Source organism: Daphnia pulicaria, chromosome 8 (genome assembly GCF_021234035.1).
Source record: "Daphnia pulicaria isolate SC F1-1A chromosome 8, SC_F0-13Bv2, whole genome shotgun sequence".
NCBI lineage: Eukaryota > Metazoa > Arthropoda > Branchiopoda > Diplostraca > Daphniidae > Daphnia > Daphnia pulicaria.
In genome coordinates, this window is record NC_060920.1 from 5,879,821 (window position 1) to 5,901,664 (window position 21,844).

General features: G+C 43.4%; 4 protein-coding genes across 8 annotated transcripts in view; 3 read left to right on the plus strand and 1 right to left on the minus strand.

Moving 5' to 3' along the window:
- LOC124312607 (tubulin-specific chaperone D-like) lies at positions 1-18,310 on the plus strand. Of its 5 annotated transcripts, none has more exons than XM_046777083.1 (15): positions 5-440; positions 498-668; positions 731-869; positions 932-1,126; positions 1,194-1,407; positions 1,475-1,538; positions 1,682-1,766; positions 1,843-2,205; positions 2,266-2,371; positions 2,440-2,629; positions 2,691-3,216; positions 3,286-3,413; positions 3,490-3,631; positions 3,696-3,882; positions 3,949-4,033. In XM_046777083.1, exons 10-14 carry the CDS (start codon positions 2,621-2,623, stop codon positions 3,800-3,802), a joined length of 912 nt encoding a protein of 303 aa, XP_046633039.1. In that variant the 5' UTR covers positions 5-440; positions 498-668; positions 731-869; positions 932-1,126; positions 1,194-1,407; positions 1,475-1,538; positions 1,682-1,766; positions 1,843-2,205; positions 2,266-2,371; positions 2,440-2,620; the 3' UTR covers positions 3,803-3,882; positions 3,949-4,033. The 5 variants fall into 5 exon arrangements, with proteins under 5 accessions (XP_046633038.1, XP_046633043.1, XP_046633042.1 ...); XM_046777085.1 differs by having other exon boundaries at positions 1,721-1,766; XM_046777082.1 differs by lacking the exons at positions 1,843-2,205; positions 2,266-2,371 and adding an exon at positions 18,300-18,310 and having other exon boundaries at positions 1-440; positions 1,682-1,753; positions 2,586-2,629; positions 3,949-4,007.
- LOC124311897 (tubulin-specific chaperone D-like) lies at positions 40-1,559 on the plus strand. The gene is made up of 7 exons (XM_046776266.1): positions 40-76; positions 130-445; positions 498-668; positions 731-869; positions 932-1,100; positions 1,194-1,407; positions 1,475-1,559. Exons 1-7 carry the CDS (start codon positions 40-42, stop codon positions 1,557-1,559), a joined length of 1,131 nt encoding a protein of 376 aa, XP_046632222.1.
- LOC124312611 (YTH domain-containing family protein 2-like) lies at positions 4,164-5,176 on the minus strand. Its single transcript, XM_046777091.1, has 4 exons — positions 4,801-5,176; positions 4,644-4,716; positions 4,380-4,580; positions 4,164-4,318 (listed from the first exon to the last, which is right to left on the minus strand). Exons 1-4 carry the CDS (start codon positions 4,923-4,925, stop codon positions 4,265-4,267), a joined length of 453 nt encoding a protein of 150 aa, XP_046633047.1. The 5' UTR covers positions 4,926-5,176; the 3' UTR covers positions 4,164-4,264.
- LOC124312604 (speckle-type POZ protein-like) overlaps positions 17,249-21,844 on the plus strand; it is a 10,943-nt gene continuing 6,347 nt past the window's right edge. Inside the window, exons 1-2 of the mRNA XM_046777079.1 lie at positions 17,249-17,995; positions 19,660-20,053. Of these exons, the coding sequence (XP_046633035.1) occupies positions 17,982-17,995; positions 19,660-20,053 (408 nt within the window). The 5' untranslated portion in view covers positions 17,249-17,981. The remainder of the gene's footprint in view (positions 17,996-19,659; positions 20,054-21,844) is intronic.

Here is a 21,844-nt window from a genome sequence, read left to right on the forward strand (position 1 = left end):
TACCTTCTTCTTCTTTGACAGCTTTTTTGAGAAATCAAAATGACTCTAGAAGTTGCAGATGAGTGCACCGAAAACAGTAGGCCATGAGCGAAAAAGATATCTATGTCATTTGACTTGGGTGCTCAAAAGAATCATTTACTGAGCACTCGGAGGTTGAAAAACTCATTGACGAACTGAGGACGTCAGCCCAACATCAGACAAACCAAACGGATATTCGTTTAGTGGAGAGAAACTGGCAAAGGTTTTCGTTCATTCTAGATCAATACCAAGAGCAACCACATTTGATCGATTCACACCTCGATGGACTACTCACTAAAATCATCAACATCATTCGAGAGGAAGTGCTGGATTATGAGGTGAAACATGTGGCCTTCCAATGCCTCTACTTTATATTGAAAGTCAGGGGCTACAAAGTTGTAGCAAGACATCTTCCTCATGAGGTAATGTATTATAGAGTTTCCCTGTGATCTAATCATCTAAATCAAAATTCTTTCTAGACTGCCGATCTGGAGCTTTTGCTACATTACTTGGAAAACCAAGAAAGACCCTGATGTGCAACTAAAATGGGAGACTCATTACGGCTTGCTTCTCTGGCTCAGCATTGTAGTTAAAATCCCATTCCACCTTCAGCGATTTGACACCAGTACTTCAGAGCCAATCATGGAAAGGTAAGAACAAAATTAAACAATATTGATGTCTTTTGAATTAAGATGATTACAATTTCTTTCAGAATTCTGAATGTCTGTAAGAAATACCTGGCTGGGACAACTAAAGCTCAGGACATGGCCTTTTATGTATCGGCAATCTATCTTACAAGGCCTGATGTCAAAGATTCCTATCTATCGGGATTCATCAATTGGGCTCATGAGGTTTGCCCTTTTGTTTTCAACTTGAAAATAACTGTCAAGCTTACTGTTTTCATTTCCAACAGGCTCTTACCAAAGATAGTGCTCAGTTCAAAAAAGGAGTTCTTTCAACGTTGGCCGGCGTATTCAAACATGGGCAAAGAGAACAAATGATGGAGCATGCACATGCTGTGCTGCGTACCATCCTGACGATTAAATTCCAACCGTCAGAATTGCTTATTCAGTTAAGAAACCGTTGGTGAAGCTGACGCAGCGAATAGGTGAGCCCCTTTTTCGATTCATTTAGCTGGAAGTAATTAAAACGTTTCATGTATTTCTGAATGGCAGGTTTGATATTCTTGAAACCTCGAGTTGCCTCTTGGAGATACCAGCGGGGCAGCAGATCATTAGCTGCCAATCTGCAACAGAGCCAACCCGTGGAGACTAAAGCAGCTATTTCGGTGAATGATGAAGATGACCACGATTACGACGTGCCGGAAGAAATCAAAGAAGTACTTAACGAGATCCTGCAAGCCCTCCGAGACCAGAACCGTGAAGTCCAGTACTGAATTTAAATCGCTTTCATTTTTTAAAGCATTCCTTTGTCATGAAAATCTTATTTTTTACAGGTACTCTGCAGCAAAAGGCATTGGGCGGCTGACCAGTCGCTTATCAAAGAACTTTGCCGACCAGGTTAGCTTATTATTAATATGAAGACGTAATAATAATCAGCCTTATTCATTGTTGTTGTGTGGCTTACATTCAGTAATTCATGTATCTCTATAGAAAACACTGAACAATATTATTATTATTACAACGAATTAATTATTAATCAGGTAATTGAATCGATCATGGAACTGTTTTCACTCTGGGAGTCGGATATGGCCTGGCACGGAGGATGTTTGGCTTTGGCCGAATTAGGTTAAAATTGTCTTGAATGTTCAAGCTTATATCTGATTGTTAAAAAACAAATTGTCTCCCTCTTCTTCATTTTTAGCCCGTCATGGATTGCTGTTGCCCCAGCGATTGTCTTCTGTCTTGCCTTTTATGGAGCAGGCCATGCTGTACGATGAGTTACGCGGTAACTTTTCCGTTGGCTCGGCTGTACGTGATGCCGCTTGTTATCTCTGCTGGGCTCTTGCCCGATCCTACGACCCGTCTCTGCTCCAGCCATTCGTCCATCATTTGGCTAAAGCCCTAGTCATCACCACCGTGTTCGATCGTGAGGTCAAATGCTGACGGGCTGCCGCTTCTGCCTTCCAGGAACACGTCGGTCGACAGGGCACTTTTCCTCACGGCATCGACATTCTGACCACCTGCGATTAGTTCGCTTACGTAAAAATGCCTATCTCCAACTCAGGTGAGTTTCATTCTGTTTCAAATTCATTTCATTCTGATAACAATTATCTTTTCTCTCCAGTCTTTTCGTGGCGCAATACGAAGAGTACCGGCCGCAACTCATCCAGCATTTAGTGGGTCGTAAAGCCATCCATTGGGACACGGTTATTCGACAGCTAACATCTCAGGTATGGCATGGTGGTGCAATTGAACTTTGCTCATTTAACTTCAGTTGTTAATCAGAATTTTTGTTCAGGCCTTGCATCAAATGACGTTCCTCGATCCGGAGAGTATGAAACTGATTCTTTCTACTCAGATCCTTCCTCGCTGCACAAATCCTGAACTCTATTTACGACACGGTTCAAGCATTTTGGCCAGTGGCAAAGTCATCAGCGCTCTTTGTCAAGTGGCAAAAGACCATCAACGTCGTCTGCCAGATGAACTTGGTCAGTTACCGCTGGTTATTTCTTACTGAATTATTTCTACAATGTTTTCACGATCCTTTAGGTGATGCCGCGATGGAATCCATTACCCAAACTTGTATCGACATTCTGGAGGACCGTTTCTGGCGGAGTTTCGGCGGCAATCAAATGCGCCGTTTGCTATTTCATCCAAGATCTTAGTTCGGGGGGTTTCCCGTTGCTGGACGCTGTAGTCGACCGTTGGTTGAAGGCGTTACGAGAGTGTCTCGCTTCAGCCGATTCAAATGTCCAGCAATCGGCCATCAGCGCCGTCACCGCATTGATTGGCGAATACTTCCGGCATCAGCCAGTGGAGAAACTCACTGCCTTGTTGAACCATTTCCTACCCGGGGTGACGAGCAACAACCAACAGGCGAGAGTAGGAAACGCACTAACCCTGGGCTCAATGCCTCGCTTCCTCCTCACCGTTTCTTTGCCGAAAGTCATCCAACAGTTGTGCACCTGCGCTCTCATCACCGACAAGACTCTCCAATGGGCCGAATCTCGAAAAAATGCTCTGACAGCTCTTTCGCTCGTCTGCACAACCGTTGGGATCGCCCCATCCAGCCCAGGTAAAATGACAGACGGCCTCATTTTCATTTATTTTGAGATTAGTCTCAATTTTATTTATTATTACACAGGTGGGGTTGATCAAGTGACACTGGCCGGAATATTCCGCACATTTATCGATGGCTTTGAAGATTACACGGTGGATAGCCGTGGAGATATTGGAGCTATCGTCCGTGAATCGGCAATGTATTCTATTCAGGTTCCGTTTAGAATTCTTTTATTTCAAATAAAAAAAATCGAAAGAAAACATTTGAATATTTCTACAGGTTATTTAGGTATTGACCAACACCTCGCAACCAGACCTACTTGAAGCTGACCTGATCCGCTCCGTATTGCATGCGGTGGCTAAACAATCGACGGAACAAATCCGTCGTAACCGGTTGTTGGCCCCCAACGTTTTTCTTCTCTCGTCTACTGGTACTTACAGAAAACAACTTAATTCTTAACTTTAATACCTATAACGAATTGATGTTTGTTTTAGTGATCCCACCATTCCTCACATTGAGCAGTAGGAAGAATTGCGTTCCATCATTCCACCGCCTCCGCTGGACATTTCGACCGAGAAGGAATGTTTCGATTTGTGGATGAAGGTGATGCGACTCGACACTTGCCGCAAAGCCGTCATCACCGGACTTGTTTCCAGCATCGGCAGTCTCACGGAGAGTTTGGTATGCATTTGCATTTATTAAACAACACCTCGAGTATTGCTTATGACCTAACTTGTTGTCTCGCAGGTTAAAAGTTCCAGCGCTTCATCAAAGCTCACCATTGCACGCTTCTAAATATTGTAAATGTGAATTTGATTGAATGCGCCGTTTTTTTCTTTCTTTACACCTTTACTACAAAACCACATTTTACAAAAAAAAAGCCCTTCGGGAACCTCTCCAAGGAGCCTCGGCGCATTGGTAGCAGTGGTTCCCGTTCTCGTTGGGGCGGGGCCATTTCGTTTTCGTAATCGTTGTCACTGTTGTGACCGCCAGATGGGGACACGCCGCTGTTGTTTCTCGCTAATCTTCCTATGCTTGACGTTTCTCGTAGTGGCTAAAATCGTCAAAAAACGAAAATGGACGTTGCGTGGCGGTACGAATGAAGGATCTTCAACACCTAATTGAAAAATAGTAATATTCTTTAGAACTGGAGATTCTAAATGGAGTTTGGTCATTACCTGACGACCCCTTTTCAACGGGAACCTCTTGGGTATCGCGTGAATTTGTAACGGGCTTGTTCTCGTTGTTTTCCAGCCGAATGTGAAGCACAACGCAGCACTAGGCACGATTTTAACATAAATCCATTTGACGGTGAACTGACCGCGCCATTTTTCTTGGGACCAAACCGATAAGGTCGACGACATGTCCACTGCCAACGACTAAGAAACAAAACAAAAGGTCATTTATAATTATTCTATAAGTTGAGCTGCAGCCAAATTCACCATTTCAGCCATGCCGCAGAAATGTCCGGATCCTTTGAAGGAAAAGTACAAATACACTGGACCCTTTCCATCCCTGAAAAAAAAAATATGAATATGAATGGTACTTGAACACCAAAATAAAAACGAAAATTATGAGTATCAAGAAAATGGGCAAAACCTTTCACGGAAGGCAGCGTCAAGTCGCTTGTTGCCATGTTCTGTTGAACACCAGATTTCATATTTGATTGATCGATGAATGTCATCTTCTGAATATGATTTGATGATATACAAAGAAACGTGCATTCTTGGCCGATAAATCAAACTCTTTTGGATTGTAAATGTTTTTTTATTGTAACTCTTCCAACACGGGATTGCCTTGGGTCGGTGGTGCTGGTGGAGCAGCGGTTGGCGCAAAAACCAATTGGGCAGCAGCCGTTTTAGGCGGAGTTACCGCAACCGGCTGTTGATGCCCAACGGATTGGGCTGGAGCAGGAGATGGAGTAGGTCGTGTTGGGCGTGGTTGCGGTTGTATTTAATGATTTAACTTGTTGGTGTTGTTGTTTAATATTAACTAATATGAGACTCGCGTTTTGTTCACTGTGATTACGTTTCTTTGTATTTGAGATTGCGACACAAGATTAGATCGAGATTAGAACGCACTCAAGTAGCAGACTGAGTTACACACACACAGAACATTCGATGAGAGAGAAGAGAGGGTAGGGAGGGAGTTGCCAGATTTACACAATTTAGGATTGACAACATAAATTCAACATCCCCACTCAAACCAAAATTGGGTGAACTGATATCTTCCTTCGTAAGTCCTGGAAAGCTGGACCAGCAAGAGCCTTCGTTAAGAGATCCGCAAGTTGTTCTTTGGTTCCGACGTGACTAACCACGATACTTCCATCCATTTGTTGCTCACGAACATAATGATAACGTACGTCAATATGTTTCGTGCGGCGATGAAATTCAGGATTGGACACCAATTTGAGTGCTCCTTGATTGTCGCAAAACAATTCCGTTGGCTGCTTCTGGTCGCGTCCAATTCCACTCAACAGTCGGCGAGTCCAAACGATGTCTTTTGCGGCTTCGCACATAGCTATGTACTCAGCTTCTGTAGTCGAGAGTGACACACAAGACTGACGCCTGCTTCCCCAAGCTACCGGACCTCCATTGTAGGTTAACAAATATCCAGTAGTTGATCGTCGAGTGTCGGAGTCCCCAGCATAGTCGGAATCTGAAAAAGCAGTGAGAACATGGGGGTGGCTTGTTTCCCCGTAAGTTATTCCACACTTAGATGTTCCCTTTAAATATGCTAGGACTCTCTGAACTGCAGTCCAATGAGCCTGTTTCGGGTTGTGGCTGAATTGTGCTACCTGTCCGACTGAGAAAGCGATGTCCGGGCGCGTACACACCATGAGAAACATTAAACTGCCGACAGCTTCCCGGTATATGGAGTCATCCATGGTTGGTGAATTGGGTCCACCTTCAATTCCATTGATAGTTAATCTCACATATGGATCCGCAGGCTGCATTTTCGGGTTGCACTCCAACATCTCGAATCGGCGAAGAATCCGATTGGTGTATTGCTCTTGAGAAAGATGAATGACACGGCGGGTGCGATCCCTGTCAATTTTTAGGCCAATAAAGAAGTCTGCGTCTCGTGCTGTGATGTCTAGGTGTGTTGATAGTTGACTGATAAGTTCCAATAATTTGGTTTTGTCTGGTCCGCAGAGAAGCCCGTCATCCACCCAGATTGCTAAGATGACAATGCCATCCTCCTCACTTCGACGATAAACACACGGATCAGCCAAACTGCGAACAAATCCAAGAGCACACAGATAGCCATCAAACTTGATATTCCACGACCGAGAGGCTTGTTTAAGGCCATAGAGACTTTTTAGGAGACGGCATGCATGATTGGGAGAGTCACTAGAGATGAAGCCTGATGGCTGATCCATGAAAATTTCTTCATGGAGGTCTCCATGCAAGAAAGCAGTTTTGACGTCCAATTGAATTATCTCGAGGTCATGGGCTGCTGCAGTTGATAGTATAACTCTGACCGACTCATGACGCACAACTGGGGCAAATGTTTCATTAAAATCAATTCCTTCCTTTTGTGAAAAACCCTTTGCTACGAGGCGGGCTTTGAATCTAGTTGGCCGATTAGCAGAATCATACTTTACTGTGTAAACCCACTTGTTCCTTATTTGGCGGCGACCTTCAGGTAGTGGTTGAAGCTGCCATGTCTCGTTTGATCGTAGCGATTCCATCTCCTCCTCCATCGCCGAAATCCATTTTGCAGATTCTGGGCATGAGATCGCCTCCTGGTACGTCTGCGGTTCAAAAATTTCGTCAGGGGCAACGTTCATATCAGTGTGGCTCAGAAAGTTTGGATCTTCAATAAGCCGATTTGGCTTCTTCCGAATGCGAGACGGTCTTTGAGGTGAGTCCACACTGGGTTCGAGATGGTGATCTCCAAGAATCGGCTTTTCTGGCTGTTCAAATCCATGGAAGGGTTCCGCAATGATGTCAGAGTCACTTGCAGGTTGACCACGCTGATCGTTGGACACGGTGGCACGTCCGTTGGATGCCTCGCAGGCATCCCCACCCACTCCAATTACTGAGACAGTTTCTAGGTCAGTGCGAGGGACAGCTACCGGAAGTAGTGAAGGTGCTTGAATACTTTCATTGAAGATGACATCTCTTGAGATTTTAATTTTTCCAGATGATGAATCCCACAGTCGGAAAGCCTTTTGTGTCTCTGAGTACCCAACGAAATTACATTTAACACCCTTTGGATCTAGCTTTGTGCGCTCATCCTTTGGGATGTGGGCATATGCATCACAGCCAAAAACATGAAGATGTGAGACATTCGGTTTCCTACCGTGCCACGCTTGGTAAGGTGTCATCGTCGGGACGGCTTTGCAGGGAACTCGATTCAGCAAGTACACAGCGGTTGCTGAAGCTTCAGCCCAGAGTTTTACGGGCAGTGTCGACGAGTGCAGCATACTCTTCATAGATTCCAAGATGGTACGGTTGTAACGTTCAGCTACACCATTCTGTTCAGGAGTTTTTGGTGTGCTGGTTTGATGAATGATTCCACGTTTAGCCAGCCATTGGATCAAATCCTTGCTCATAAACTCACCACCGTTGTCAGAACGAAAAATGACAATCGATCGTCCTGTTTCAGTTTCAAAACGTGCTATTAGATCTTGAATGTGCTCGTTGGCTTCCGATTTTCGTTTCAGAAAACGAATGAAGCCATAACCAGAATAGTCGTCCCGGAAAGTCAAGAAATAGAGCGATCCATTTGGAGATGGTGTAGGCATAGGTCCACACAGATCACTGTGTATGAGTCCGCCAATTGCTGTCGCTCGAGTACGTCCACTGGTAGGGAAGGGGAGTCGGTGGTGTTTCCCAAACACGCAACCCTCACAGAAAGGTGGTGGACTACATGATTTTTCCATTTTGATGCCATCAACTAAGTTAGACGAATGCATATGATGCACAACGGAGTGGTTCGCATGGCCCAAGCGTTCGTGCCAAAGTTGCAAGGAGTTAGGAACACGATTGGCTACTAGTGCTGCAGTGACGCTTGGCGACGAACAGTTGGTGAAATGCATCAAATAGAGCTTTTTCTGAATCCTCGAGCCAGTAGCGACTATTTTTCCATTTTTCCTGAGCTCCATGCCGTTTTTGTCGAACGTAGCTGTGGCTCCACGCTCCGTTGTGGCTCCAATTGAGAACAGGTTGGCTCCTAGATCTGGGACAAACAAGACGTTACGTAACAAACCATCATGCCATTCGCCATTTACTTTGGTCTTGATGATGACAGTTCCAACTCCAGTTGCATATAATGCTTCGTTGTTCTTTCCCACGCCTTTGATTGCTCGGTCACCACGATTGATGGGGGTGATTGACTGAAAGATGGACTTCTGATCACTCATATGCTCACTGGCACCCGAATCTGCATACCAGCATTCGTTGTTGAGTTGTAGATCTGCTGACTTGAAGGCATAATCATCCTCAAAAACAGGTGCAGGTGTTTTCTCTTTTCTAGGTTGAGCCAGCATTGCTTCTTCACTTCCAGCATCTTGTCTTCCTTTGAGATAGGCCTCTTTTATCCAACAATCTTCTTCACGATGAGATGCTCTACGGTTGAGATTTCGGCAGTGACCACAGATAGGTTTAGGACGACCATGTGAAGAAAAATCTCTTGATTTTGACTCGGAGAAAACGACTTTATTCTTCTTTTTGCCTGCAAAGAATGCTCCATCTGAAGAGTCGACACTCATTTCAGTTAGCTTAAGCATGTTTTCTTCAACTTGAAGTCTGGACGTTAGTAGAGAAAGTGTCTTGATGGCATCATCAGTACTGTTCCATGCAGACATGAAGGACCTATAGTTGCGATTGCCATTTAGTGGCAGAGTAGATGTGATCTTGGCTATGATTTGATCGTTTGAGATTGGTGAATTCACATCACTTAGTTGTGATGCAAGAGATTCAACTGCTGAAACATGAGACATTATGTCGTGGGTAGGGTCATATTGATATGCCATAAACTTGCCCATTAGTAGATGTTTGTTTTCAACAGAAGCCAGCTCATATTGATTTAACAGACGAATCCACATCGAATTTGAAGTCTTACAATTCATAATGGTTCTCATTACCTTCTCTTCCAGAGTAGCAACAATGTAGTTTTGTGCAGCAGTGTCTTTCTTGTCCCATTCATCAATCTGAGTATTTCTGGCGATGACTGCAGCGTTGTTTGAATTATCAGCAAGGAGAACAATGGCCGCGGGTTTTTGTTCATCACCTTCAACAATCTTGAGTAGGGCATGATTCTTCAGTACAAGTTTAAGTTGAAACTTATAGAAGCTAAATTGGTCTCCCTTGAATTTCGTAATGTGCGACACATCTTTTGCAGAGAAAGTTCCAGTGGCCATCTTGGCTCTGTTCTAGAAACAACGTGAGTACTTTTAGCCTATTTTGCAGTTATTACAGTAAGTAGGTAGCAATTGCGAACCTGGGCCCATAACCTGTTTAATATTAACTAATATGAGACTCGCGTTTTGTTCACTGTGATTACGTTTCTTTGTATTTGAGATTGCGACACAAGATTAGATCGAGATTAGAACGCACTCAAGTAGCAGACTGAGTTACACACACACAGAACATTCGATGAGAGAGAAGAGAGGGTAGGGAGGGAGTTGCCAGATTTACACAATTTAGGATTGACAACATAAATTCAACAGTTGTTGCTGATGTTGGTTGCCCTGCTGCTGTTGATGATGATAATGTTGACTATGCTGCTGATATTGCTATTGCTGTTGATTATGATGATGATGTTGTTGTCCTACCGATTTTGACGGAACTGAAACCGGTTGCTGAACAGTCGAGACTGGTGTTGGTTGAGCAGTAGCTAGGGGATAGGGGCACAATATGCAGGGGCCTGATGCTGAAGAGAAGCTGATGCTGAACTAGGTGGATTGTCTTCACTGCCGGTCTTGGTGTCCCATGTGCCAATATCCAAACTTGGAGTTGGTGGTGTTAAAATAGGCGGCGGAACCATCGACTTTTTCTTCGTAGTCAATTGTGGCTTGGCTGGCTGGCGATTAAAGTCCAAGTTAGCTTCTTCGGTTGCTGAGACTGCTGTTGCTGCAGTTCCTGTTTTGAACAGGTTTAGCTGTCTCAAGCGACAGTCCTTGCATAACTTGTTCTACTTGCTTCACACCCGGAGATGACGAGGATTCCTCCTGTCGGCCAGTCGAAGGGGCCGATGAAGTGTAGGCTGTGTGATGATCGGCAGTTCTTCCTGTTTGATAGTAGTCGTCGTAATGGGCCGTTTAACGATCCCATGTCTAATATGAATTCTGCACCGACACCATAGCCGCCACCGAAAGCCGGCTGGCCACCAAAATTACTGAAACAGCCCAAACATGCCATCTTGTTGGTGAAGGTGCTGAGACTGATGTGAAGGGGCTCCATATCCACCCAAAAGGGCACATCACTTGTTGACATCACATAACCAAATGGAAAAAAGGAATCTAAAATGAAACAATATTTTTTTTTAGTATTTCAGAGTTTTAAAATAGTTTAAAATTAATTTCAAATTATTTAAATCATAATTTGAAATATGACATGCGAGCCGGGGAGCCGGGCACATCACTCACTCACGAACTTACGTTGGAGAACGACCTAGTTTATACTTGTCCTTTTTTTATTCTAACTTATCCTTTTATTTCGTTAAAATGGACCCTTATGGAGTCCTAACGGATTCAGAAATAAATCTAGTGAAAAATCTGAACGCTGGGGAAAAAGTTATGTCCCACCTGAACAAAAAAATTGAAGCCGCTAAAACTGCAAAAACGCTTCTTGCTCAAGCGACTCATTCGCAAGAGATTCTATATGTCTTAAGAGACTATTCATCGGCTTATAAAAAGTCTGAAACATGGGGGCTAAATTGTGAAATAATACACAATTCTGAGTTTTTTGTTGGGGTAAAAATAGTTTACTAACCTAAGCTAAACCTAAACTAACAAAAGATCTTTCTAGGAAAAGCCGCTGAAGAAAGAAGAATGGAATGAGAAAAAGGGGCGCCTTTTGATGAAGGCAGCTTCCATCATAAATCTCAAGGATGCTTCTGCAGCAGATAAAGAACAGGCACGAGCAGATAAAGAACTTGAAGAAGAAAAAAAAGCCGCTGTCAAGCTGATGAAAACTAAGCAGCAAAAATGTTGTCCAAAGAAGACCAATAAACAAAAACGCCGTGGAAATGGTCAGAGAGCCAGACGCGCCAAACGCAAACAACAAAAATATGGCAAAAAAGGTAGAAGACTAAATTTGAAAAACCAAAAATAACTGTTCGACTAAACTGTTCCTTTTTAAAACTAGGCTTTTAGTCTGAGAAATACTCTATGAAACGACGACACAACATTCTAATTTTGAAATTAAAACGTATTTTTTTTTTAAATTCAACGAGTAGCCTATAAAAGCAATCAATAATAAATGAAATTGTTCCTGTTACCTGATTGTTGTTCTTTCTTCACTTCACACAACACTTCACTCAACCGACACAACGAAACTTCCGAAATGAAAAATGGCGAACTCCAGGGGTGACGTCAAGTCGTCAAGTGAAGAAATGAAGAACGAGTCTAATCAGTCTCCACGAAGCAAACACGGGAAAAATGAAGTTCGGAAACCCTCTACCAGGAATCAGTTGAACTAAATTTCCAAATAATTACTTCATTTTAATTGTTCTAAAAATTCAGAAACCAAGTAATTGATTTCAGGACCGTTAATACCCGAGGGCGAACCTGGACAGCAGGTCTTGTTTAACTGAGAACGGCTGTAGTCAATGAAGAACAGAAAACCGGAATAACTCGTAAAATCTGACACTAGAACGGCAACATTTTCAGTTTTCAGAACACTAGAGCGGAAATTTGGACCTGCTACGTAGTGAGCTTTTTTACCGTTAGATGGGGTTAAGTGCTTAGCAAAAAATTTATATTGAGTGCGCGAATTTTAAATCCACTATTTCTGATCTATTGCCTATACTACAGGTTGTTTTGCGACGGTGATGATAAAATGCTTTTTTTTAATCAGTCACACAGCACATACGTTTTGCAAAAAAAACATCGTAAACTAAAACCGAAAGAGTTGACAAAAACGACTTTGCCCACATAGACAATTGTAATTTAGTTTATAAGTTCAGGTTGCATTTTTGATCCTTGGCATTTTAAAGATATTCCACGTGGGTCCATTGAAAACAGGAATTCTTTTGTGTGATTTAATATCAGGAATATCCGAGGATTATTTTATACCAAGTCGGAAGTGGGTGTAGCCTACTCTGTGTCTATAGGAAATCGATATTCGATTTTGAACGAGTTTCTTATTGGCTATTTTATAGCACTAACAAGCATACGCATCTGACCAAATTTCGTATTACCGTACACCTATTACCAGGAACGTTTTATGATTTTACAAAAATCAATACTAAAGGTCAAAATAATAGATATAAATGCGCATATTAAGCACCGACACATCTCGGCACATGATGTTCTCTTCAAAAAAAGTCTCTGGTCACTTGCTTCGCGATTAATAATTGTTACCAATTAGAAATTAATGGACAAGATTTGAGCTGACACCTTACAAGTCAGTGAATCTCACACGTCGATTATGCCACGCGTACATTTTGAATTTTAAAAAAATAAATTTACAGGTTCATTATCGGATCTTTACAGCCCACAATCAAGTTCACCGCCATTTTACTTCTATATTCCAATCGTCCCGTGATCCAAATAGAACTCAGATTGAACCTTATACCTGTATGTAGGGCAGTTTTCTAAATTCCACTGCTTGTAGTTTGTTAGACGTATATATTGCGAGACCAACTCGGTCACTACTTCGTTTATAATTGATGCGTAGTGTAGTTGTCTACTGCATCTTAGTTCTTCTTCTTCCCTATGGATGTGAAGCCAAAGGCAGCACACGCAGCAGTACTACAGTCTGCGTACAGAGGAATCAAGCAGAGTGTGGGCACAGCGGAAAAAGAGAAAAGTTAGTTTGTATGTTTGACCCACTTTCTCCCATCGACCCTGGTCTCTCTACATTTCGGTCTACGGGTATAGAAAAGTTCGAAGCAAAGGCTGGGCCTTTTTATATGGGGACGGAGCAACTCGGAGCATTTGATCGTACAGCCATGATATCGGTACTACACCGTTGGATATAGTACTCTGTAGCATGTGATCTATGCGAGCTGAGTAGATATTTACCCTTCTCAAATCAACTCGCAGCCAGTAGAGTATATAAATTCCGTAGAAATGTAGGCGCACATTTTTTGACACAAGAATGCTGTTGTCGGTCGAATACTGTTCGTCTTCCGTGTAAACGTCTCGTCGCTTGCCCTTCCTCCCATTTAAACCTTGGCTGCATGTCCTAGATCTGGATGTGTAAGCAAAAATCAATCGCTTGAGTCTGCGCTAGAAGCCCAGATACCGCATCGCCTTTCAGAACAAAAAACAAAAATTCACACACAAAAAAAAAAAAAAACGTTCGTCCAACCTTCACCAACTAAACTCTCGGATTTTTTTAAGCGATTCTTTTTATCTTTAATGTCCCCTGCTGACTGTATATATACGTGACATTCATTTCACTCGTCGTCGGTCTTTATTTAAAAAAAAAAAAAAAAAAAAAGCCTAGCCATCCTTTGTTCTACTGCTGCCGTGCTGTGTGTATGGTATCTCGGAAACTTGATTCGTTGAAAAGCGACGAGGCAGTAGTTATACAGCGCTATAGCTCACCAGCCGTAACTATCACAATGAAATGGAGATAAATAGGAGAGAGAAATTTTTGGGAGAAAGATGTTCTATTTATTTAAGAAAATGTTCACCGGATACTATAGCTAGTAGTACATCGACAGGCTTTTCTCGTGGAAAATGAAGCCCTACTTTTTCTTGCGGAATCCATCATGGCCTTCGTCCTCTTTCACTCGGCTTTTTCTTTTCGCTGTGGCCACGGTACCAAACTGTTTGCCCTTTTAACCTTATCATTTTTTTTTTGTTTCCATCATTGACGTGATTTGAACATTTCTACCGGTTTAATTCAGCCCGTAAAACATCACGGGATCGACAAATGATGTAACCGTTCATCCGTCAATAGGCCAATGCAAATGTACAGTATCTACTTGAGCCGGTGAGCAGACGCCCGCTGCTGATGACGAGAAAGTATAGTCAGTATATAAGTTCAGACATCAAAAGGAGGTTTTCAATTTACATTCGACTATCCCACTTTCCCTCGTCACATTCATTATATTTTGGGGCCGTGTTCTATTATCGTTTTGTTCCCTCTCGCTTGTTTCCATTGCTGCATTGTATCTAGGGTAGAACAGGTATACATGCGTGTGTGATGGGCGGTTTTTATTGCCAGTCTACAACTTTTTGTGGCTGCTGATCATTAAATGTCATCGAAAATAACATTCACGTCTAATGTGTGTGGATTATTACAGTGTCCTGTTGACATGGAATCAAGTTTCACCCTAGGGTATATCAGTTAGATGAGCAACAAACCTGATGTATTTCATTCTAGACATGAATTCGTTTTAAAAAATCCGACGTTTTTCAATTGATGACGTAGCCTATTTGAATGATCGAATTGATGTGGGTGCAAGCCGAGGATTTTTACGGGGGAACTGTTTGACCCACTAAAAATGAATTCACTGGGGAAAAAACGTTTAAATTTATATGGACAGCTGATGCAGCTAGGTATATTAACCAAAACGAAGTGGTGACGTTGATTATTATTTCAGTAAACAGTGGAAGACAAACTGTTGTACGGGTGGATATTGAATCAGGGTCATCACATCTTGGATTAGATTCTCTTTACTATAGAAAACCAACGTGACGGAATCTATGTCGCGCCTCAACTTTCTACTTCTTCGTTGGTCGGTTGCACGCTATACATAGAATACATGCCACGAATTGAGGGGAAGCGGGGAAAGTTTTCAATTCAATTGGGTCTACAACTATTTAACCTTTCAGATTTCAAGAGGTTATTTCTATTTATTATATAGTTGAATAACAACGACTGGACTCTGTCGCATTATACTCTAAGGAATGTTTACATCACCCGTTGTGAGAATGAAGACATAAAATTGCCAATAGATAATTTGGCTCCGTATTGGACCCGGACTCGATGATCTTTCCTGGAAAAATTAGTTCTGATTACGTACACAACTCCATAAAAGTATGGATGCCTTTTACGAGCGAATGTAGGCCATTTGGGGGGGGGGGGGGGCCATAATATCAGCTGATATATGTATAAAGTTATTATCTAAGGTGTATGACTAATTGCATTCGTTTTTGTCTGCGACTTGTTGATGGCGTTATTATTTCTCCTTGACACTCTCTCGATAGACCACGCTTGAAATTCGGTTCGACAGGCGACCGACTATAGTATTTAGTTCCTTGTTTGTACTACTACTGTACTTGACGTTCGGATCATGGCTCCTAATTCTTGGAAACAATGCACTTCCTTTTACTCTTGCGCCGATTTCAATATAAAAGCGAATGAGGTAGGTTCCGTTTACCATTAGAAAGAGGACAACGACAGACTTGAGCATTTGTCTTTCTGAAACTGTTATAGACTTCTCTACAAATGGGCGCAATTGTTTCTATAAGGCATCCTGTTCTTCCCTTGGTTGATACCACGATTCTTATATGGCATATTGCTCGAGGATTTATTTAATAATAACAGCAACATATAATTTCATTTTTGACGTTGCCGGGTTCTTTTGACATCTAAGCCGCCTTACTTTTGTTCTTATTGCTAAATAACATTTCACTCAAAAGAAACCAATTCATCCGTGTCCGTTTGGTTGATTCCAGTTTTCGAAAGAGATCTACTACTACGTTCTTTTTTCGAAAAGTGGCTATCGGTATACACGGATGAAAGCTCAAGGAAAAGTTTGCTTCAAATTGAAACGTTTCTCACGGCGTAATAAATCGGATGCCCGATCGAGTCAAACTAGCATTTATGAGTGTGCCGAATAATAGTGCTGCTGCTCTAAATAATGGAGGAGAGAAACTGGATCTAATAATGAAGTGGGTAGCCTTTCGAACCCTTCTTGAGGCGGCGGCTGCTGCTGCTGCTGCTATCTGATGAGACTCTTGAAATAACTTGGGCCAGCGAAAATGGTCTTGGATTCGATCCTCTCTGACGCAACCCAGTTTTGTGTGACCCTTATTTCGGTGGCATTAGCGTGCGTAAAGAAAGGAGTCAGAGAGAGTAGAGCACACCCTTTACTAGCAGCAGCAGCGGACTGCCGACTAGGCTACTATACGAGAGTAGAAAACGGCTGTTTTCAGGCACCTCCCCCTTTTCCCCCCGTCTCTCTCGACTCTCCCGCCATCACCTAATCCGTCCTCTTTCCAATGGTTTCGTTTACCGGCCGCACAGCGCACACACGAGCTAATGACCTCGTTCCTTTTTATTCTAGGGCTCCTAACGCAATTCATCGGCTCCCATTTCTCAACTATCACGAACCAAACTCTCAAGAAAAAAGAAATATTTCAGTCTAAATGTTTTTTACTTTTTTTGTTTCATGACGGAGTCAGTTAAGTAACAACAGGGTGGGCCAATTGAGAGCTGCTGCTGCAGCAGGACAGATTTTTCGAGTTAGATATTGAAATGTTTCCGCCAAGTCATTGTTGATAGAGAGCGCGTTTCGAGGTTGACACGAATTTCTCGTGGGTTGGCTCTTTGGGTGCCGGTGATTGGTTAGCCCGAAAAAACAAAAACAAAACAAATCCAGACTTCCCTAAAATGTCTAATAAAGACAAAAATCGAGAAATGATTTCTAACAGTGAAATTTGTTCCGATTTCCCCACGCACACGGTGGTGTGTGTGTGGTGGTGGTGGTGGTAAAAGAAAGAAAAGAAATACAAGAAAGAAAAAAGAGCTCACGTCTGGGAAGAGAAAGTGAGCCTGCCCAGGAGGGGTTGTGTAGTAGTAGTGTAGGGTTGTGTTGTGTATACGTCGATTCGACGGTTCGTAGATGGCAGCACTATCGGTCGGCCTCCTTCCCTTCCTTTCCCCGGCCCTCTGCTCTCTAGTAGTCTGTAGTAAGTAATATATCGTGTGCTGGGGCGCACGCTATCTCTCGACGTTGCTACTTGTGTCGTTTCAGTCTTCTCTCTGTCGTCTAGTAGTTCGGACCCGTCGAGTTTGTGAATGACTCGTCTGTTACGCGCACAGTACGGCAGCAGCAGCATCGTTTTATTGTTACATTGCTGCAATGATTTAATTGCTTTGGAAACAACTCCCATCGACGTCGACAACTCGGTTTGAGTGCCACTGACGTCAAAGCAACGTTTTTCTTTCAAAAACAAATTTGTCGTTGACGTTTTGATTCGGTTTTGGGCAAAAAAAGAAGTTTATTTTCTGTGGAAATGTGCCGATGAGTGTAGAGAGAGAAAAAGGGGACACACAGAGACAGTTTTTGGTAGATTGAATACAAACGAAGGTCGTTCTAAATCACTGTTTCGTCGTGAATATCGATCGACCTCCCAGCATTAGCAGACGCCGCTCTCCTTTTGGCTTGGCCATTTTCTTCCCTCGACGTCTTTGTGTGTTGTTCTCGCATTTTTGTTTCAAGTTTTGTCTCTTCTTTTGCTGCAACTTTTTTCGTTTTTGGGTTTTGTTTTCTGCATCACCTGTCGTGTCGGGCGTGTCTCAATTGAAAAGAAGTTCTGAATTCCGAGCTGTTCACCACCGGCATTGAAAATTCCTTCCAAGGCGGCTGACTCGGGACTGCTGCAGTTATTAAGATCCGAAAGGATTTCAAAACTGGCCAATAACATGGCCTCGGCTAGGTAAGCAAATGTCAAAACCTCTTCATCAATTTTTTTTTCGTTTTCGTAATGTTTGACTCATTAATTCCTAGCACGTTTGGGTCGAAACAATAATTGGCAATAGATTTTAGGTCTAGTGTGTGTGTGTGTGTGTGTAGTACAAGGTTGCTGACTTGAAAAGCTGAACCTTCCGTTGGCCTTGAAAAAATAACTTTGACGTCAACTCTATCTTTTTCTTTTTATCTCGAAACACGATTGTACGGCACCTTGAAAAAGTGGCGAGATGGAGGGCTCGTCTTCTCCAGGGTCGTTTCCATGGCGAAAGAATAGAAATTCAATCCCAGAGAGATAGAGATACCTACGACATATCGCCATTTCCTCATTTTTCTCGTCGTCGTCGTTTGACCACCACCAGCACGGCGAGCGTTTTCTTGTAAAACGAGATCAAACTCAATCGTTGCTCTCTCTGCAGCTGCGTTTACATTGCTGCTGCTGATGATGAAATGTTAACAAAGGCTATTTCCATCGTGTGTTGTGTCGTACCGAGTCTTTACGGTTGTTTATTTAGAGTTCGAATTTGAACGGAACCCTTGGAAAAGACCTTCACACCGACGCCCTGCCAAGTTTATGCTTCGCTTTCGGCGCCACACTCGGCGTCAAGCTCATTCGGCAGCAGCCATTTGTCTCATGATTTCACACACACAGTCGCAGTCGCAGAGTTTTAAAGAAGAAATGATTTTATCCATCCGGTTTTTCAGGGTTTTTTGCTCCCGTCGATTATTGGCTCGTACAATTCGGTTTCTCTCCTATGGGCCATCTTTTTTTATTTCTAATGGATCCCCCCCCCCCCTTTGTCTGTGTGTGTGTCGTTGCACTGGGCAACAGAGTCACAATAATTGTGTGTGTGTGGTGGCGACAAACGACGGCGGCGTCGTGGACGACTATAACGACCTTGAAAGCTGTTCTCTCTCTCGCTCTCCGGTTGGGAAGAGTTGGCCGTCGACAGGTCGGTGGCCTTCAATTGGCCGCCATCTGTAGGGAGGTTTTTCAGCTGAAAAATGCCTCGGGTCTTTTGTGTTTTCCCTACACACCCAATGCAATCATTACTAATGTGTCCCACAAAAAAAATATGAAAAACAGAAAAAAAAACGACATTTGATTGACGACCACAGTTAAATGGTTGACCCCAAAGTATGTAGAGGCGTTGAAAGAAGAATGAGGTCGAGGTCGACGTCGCCATCTTTTAAGAGGTGGCAGAGACGAAGCAGCAGCGCCTTTTTTAAAAAAATTTCACTGGCGATATTTCGACTTTGGTGGGGAGGATGTTTTCAAGGTAATTTCGAGTCGCATCTACGCACACACACACACAGTGAGCTCTCTCGGGTTGGCAGCCACGGAATTGAATTAAATAAAGAAGAAAAAAAAAGCGCCGGAGGTCAATTCAAGGCCATTGGATGGCCTTTGCTGATAGTCAATTAGACGTGTGTATTCCGTCTGAGCTGCTGATAATCTATTTGTATGCGAAGAGCGCCCACACACACACACACACCAGGGCAACTTGAAACTCTTGTCTCATTTTGTTGTCGCATTGGAAAATCTGTTTTTTTATTTTTATTTTTTCAATATTTTTAATTATTTTAATTACTTTTGGCGTTTTTAATCAACAACTGTTTGTGACATTGCAGGGCCGCGGTGCTGAGCGAATGCACCCAGACTCAACGGGGAACGAGTGCCAGTCCCAATGGGTCCAGTGGGTCCGGCAGCAGCAGCAGTAGCAGCAGCAGCAGTGGCATCGGCAATAGTGCCAGCAGCAGCACATCCGGCAACACGACGACGTCGTCCAGCAGCTCGTCGAGCAGTAGCAGCAACAACAACAATAATAACAACAACAACAACAACACGACTTCCAGCAGCACGAGCAGCACCAGCGGAGGAGGAGGAGGCGGCGGAATCGGTCTGGTCGGAGGCAGTGGCACCACCAGCAGCGGTGCCACGAGCAACATGGCCATTTCCAGGGTACCCAGTCCTCCGCCTCCGGAAGCGTCCACGCCCGTCGCCGAGAATTGGTGTTACACTCAAGTAAATGGTCCTATCCATCCGGAATACCGGATGACTTATCTCTCTCTCTTTCTCTCTCTTTCACTTATACCATTAATAATCACGCAATAGTAGTTGGCTATCTCTTTTCTTTTTTGAGGGGGTCTCTTTTTTGGGGTGGGGTGGAGGGGGGGAGAGACAGGCCACCTCCTTTGTGGCAGCAACCCCCGAAAGTCTTCCTTCCCCCGGTTGTTTTTGAGGTCATGTGGGTGGGTGGCCCCTGCCTTGGAAGTGAAGGAGGAAGAAAATATCAGCCAAGGCAGCAGCGGTCATGGTAATGAGTCGAATGGATACACAACAGACAAATCTCACCGTCGCATCAAAAAAAGAGCTTTTGGGGAAAAAAGAAAAAATGAAAAGAAAGGCGATCAATGAGACAGAAGGGATGGGACTTTTTTATTTTTTTTTGTCTTCTGGTGGTGGGAGAGACGAGGGATTGGATCACCTCGGCGCGGCCTCTTCAATCGAGGTCGGCCAGTCGCTTCCCCCTCGCGTTTCTCCGCCGCTCACATCATACACACAGCGCAGCTCAGCTCAGCGCTGGATGTAGAACAAGGCCAAAGCTCTTCCTGCCTCCCACCCCTCATTCTATACTCTCCCCCCTCTCCCCCACGCACATTTTTTTCTTTCTGGCATTCTCCACCACTACTACTACTCTACAATTCACTTGTTTACCATTTTTACCATTAGTATCCACACACACACACACATTTGTCGACCCCAGGTGCCCCGGTGGAGAGAGAACTTTTTGGGAGGGGATGTCCGTTTTTCAGTCCCATCTGTATACAAGACCCAGGCACACAGACACACACACACAAAAGAAACTTGGAAACAGTTGCTGCTGACGAACAAAATATCTCTCTCTCGAAAGAAATTTTATTTTATTTTCTCTCTCAATTCCGTAACGATGAGAACAAACAGTTTGTGCGTGTGTGTATGTAGGGAGAGGGGAGGAGCACTGGAGGGTATCGTTTGCCTGATGACCTCTTTTTTTTATATTAGATTTCGACTCGGGGAAAAAGCAGCACAAGCTGAGTAGGTCATGTTCTCATCTAGCCAAACTCTCTAATGCATACACTACTACTACTACTACTACTCCCACCCACTTTCACCCTCCTAGTTTTCTCCTGCTAGGAGCACTAGGTGCAAAGGTGTCGGGAGAAAATGCCCAGATGGTGAGACCATTTCATTAAAAGAAATAAAACAGGGGATAAAGGGGAATTGCAGGCGACGATATCTCTCAATTCGGAAACGAGTGAGGAAACAGTGACGATTAGATCAAAATCCCGAGACCTTGAGTTCACCAACGACGTCGTCACTTGTCCCTTTACAAGGATTTTTGCTGTTTTTATTTTTATTTTTTTGTGCGTGTGTGTGTGTGTGTGTGTGAGGCTCTCGATATACAACACCCGGCCGGCGTCCCACTTTCCTTTTTACTTTTTTCTCCATTTTTGCGCCATCTGACATCTTTGCCAGAAATTTTGTGAGCAGCCAAGTTGACGACGCTATGCAAATAGCGAAGGATTCCTGAACATCTAGTCGTCGTCGTTGTCGTCGTCCTTTTTTTCTTCTTCTTTTTCTTCTTTGGAACATATAAAGAATCGAGAGTAAAATTAACTTTGGGCTATTGACAGCTGGACTGCCCGGTGCATTTTTATTTTCAAGGCAACCCCCTCCCGTCCTGTTCTCAGTTTTTCTTCTTCTCTTCTCTTCTTCTCCCTCCTATTCCTATTCTCCACTTCCGTCGACCTAGTTTTGTTCCTAGAATGCGTT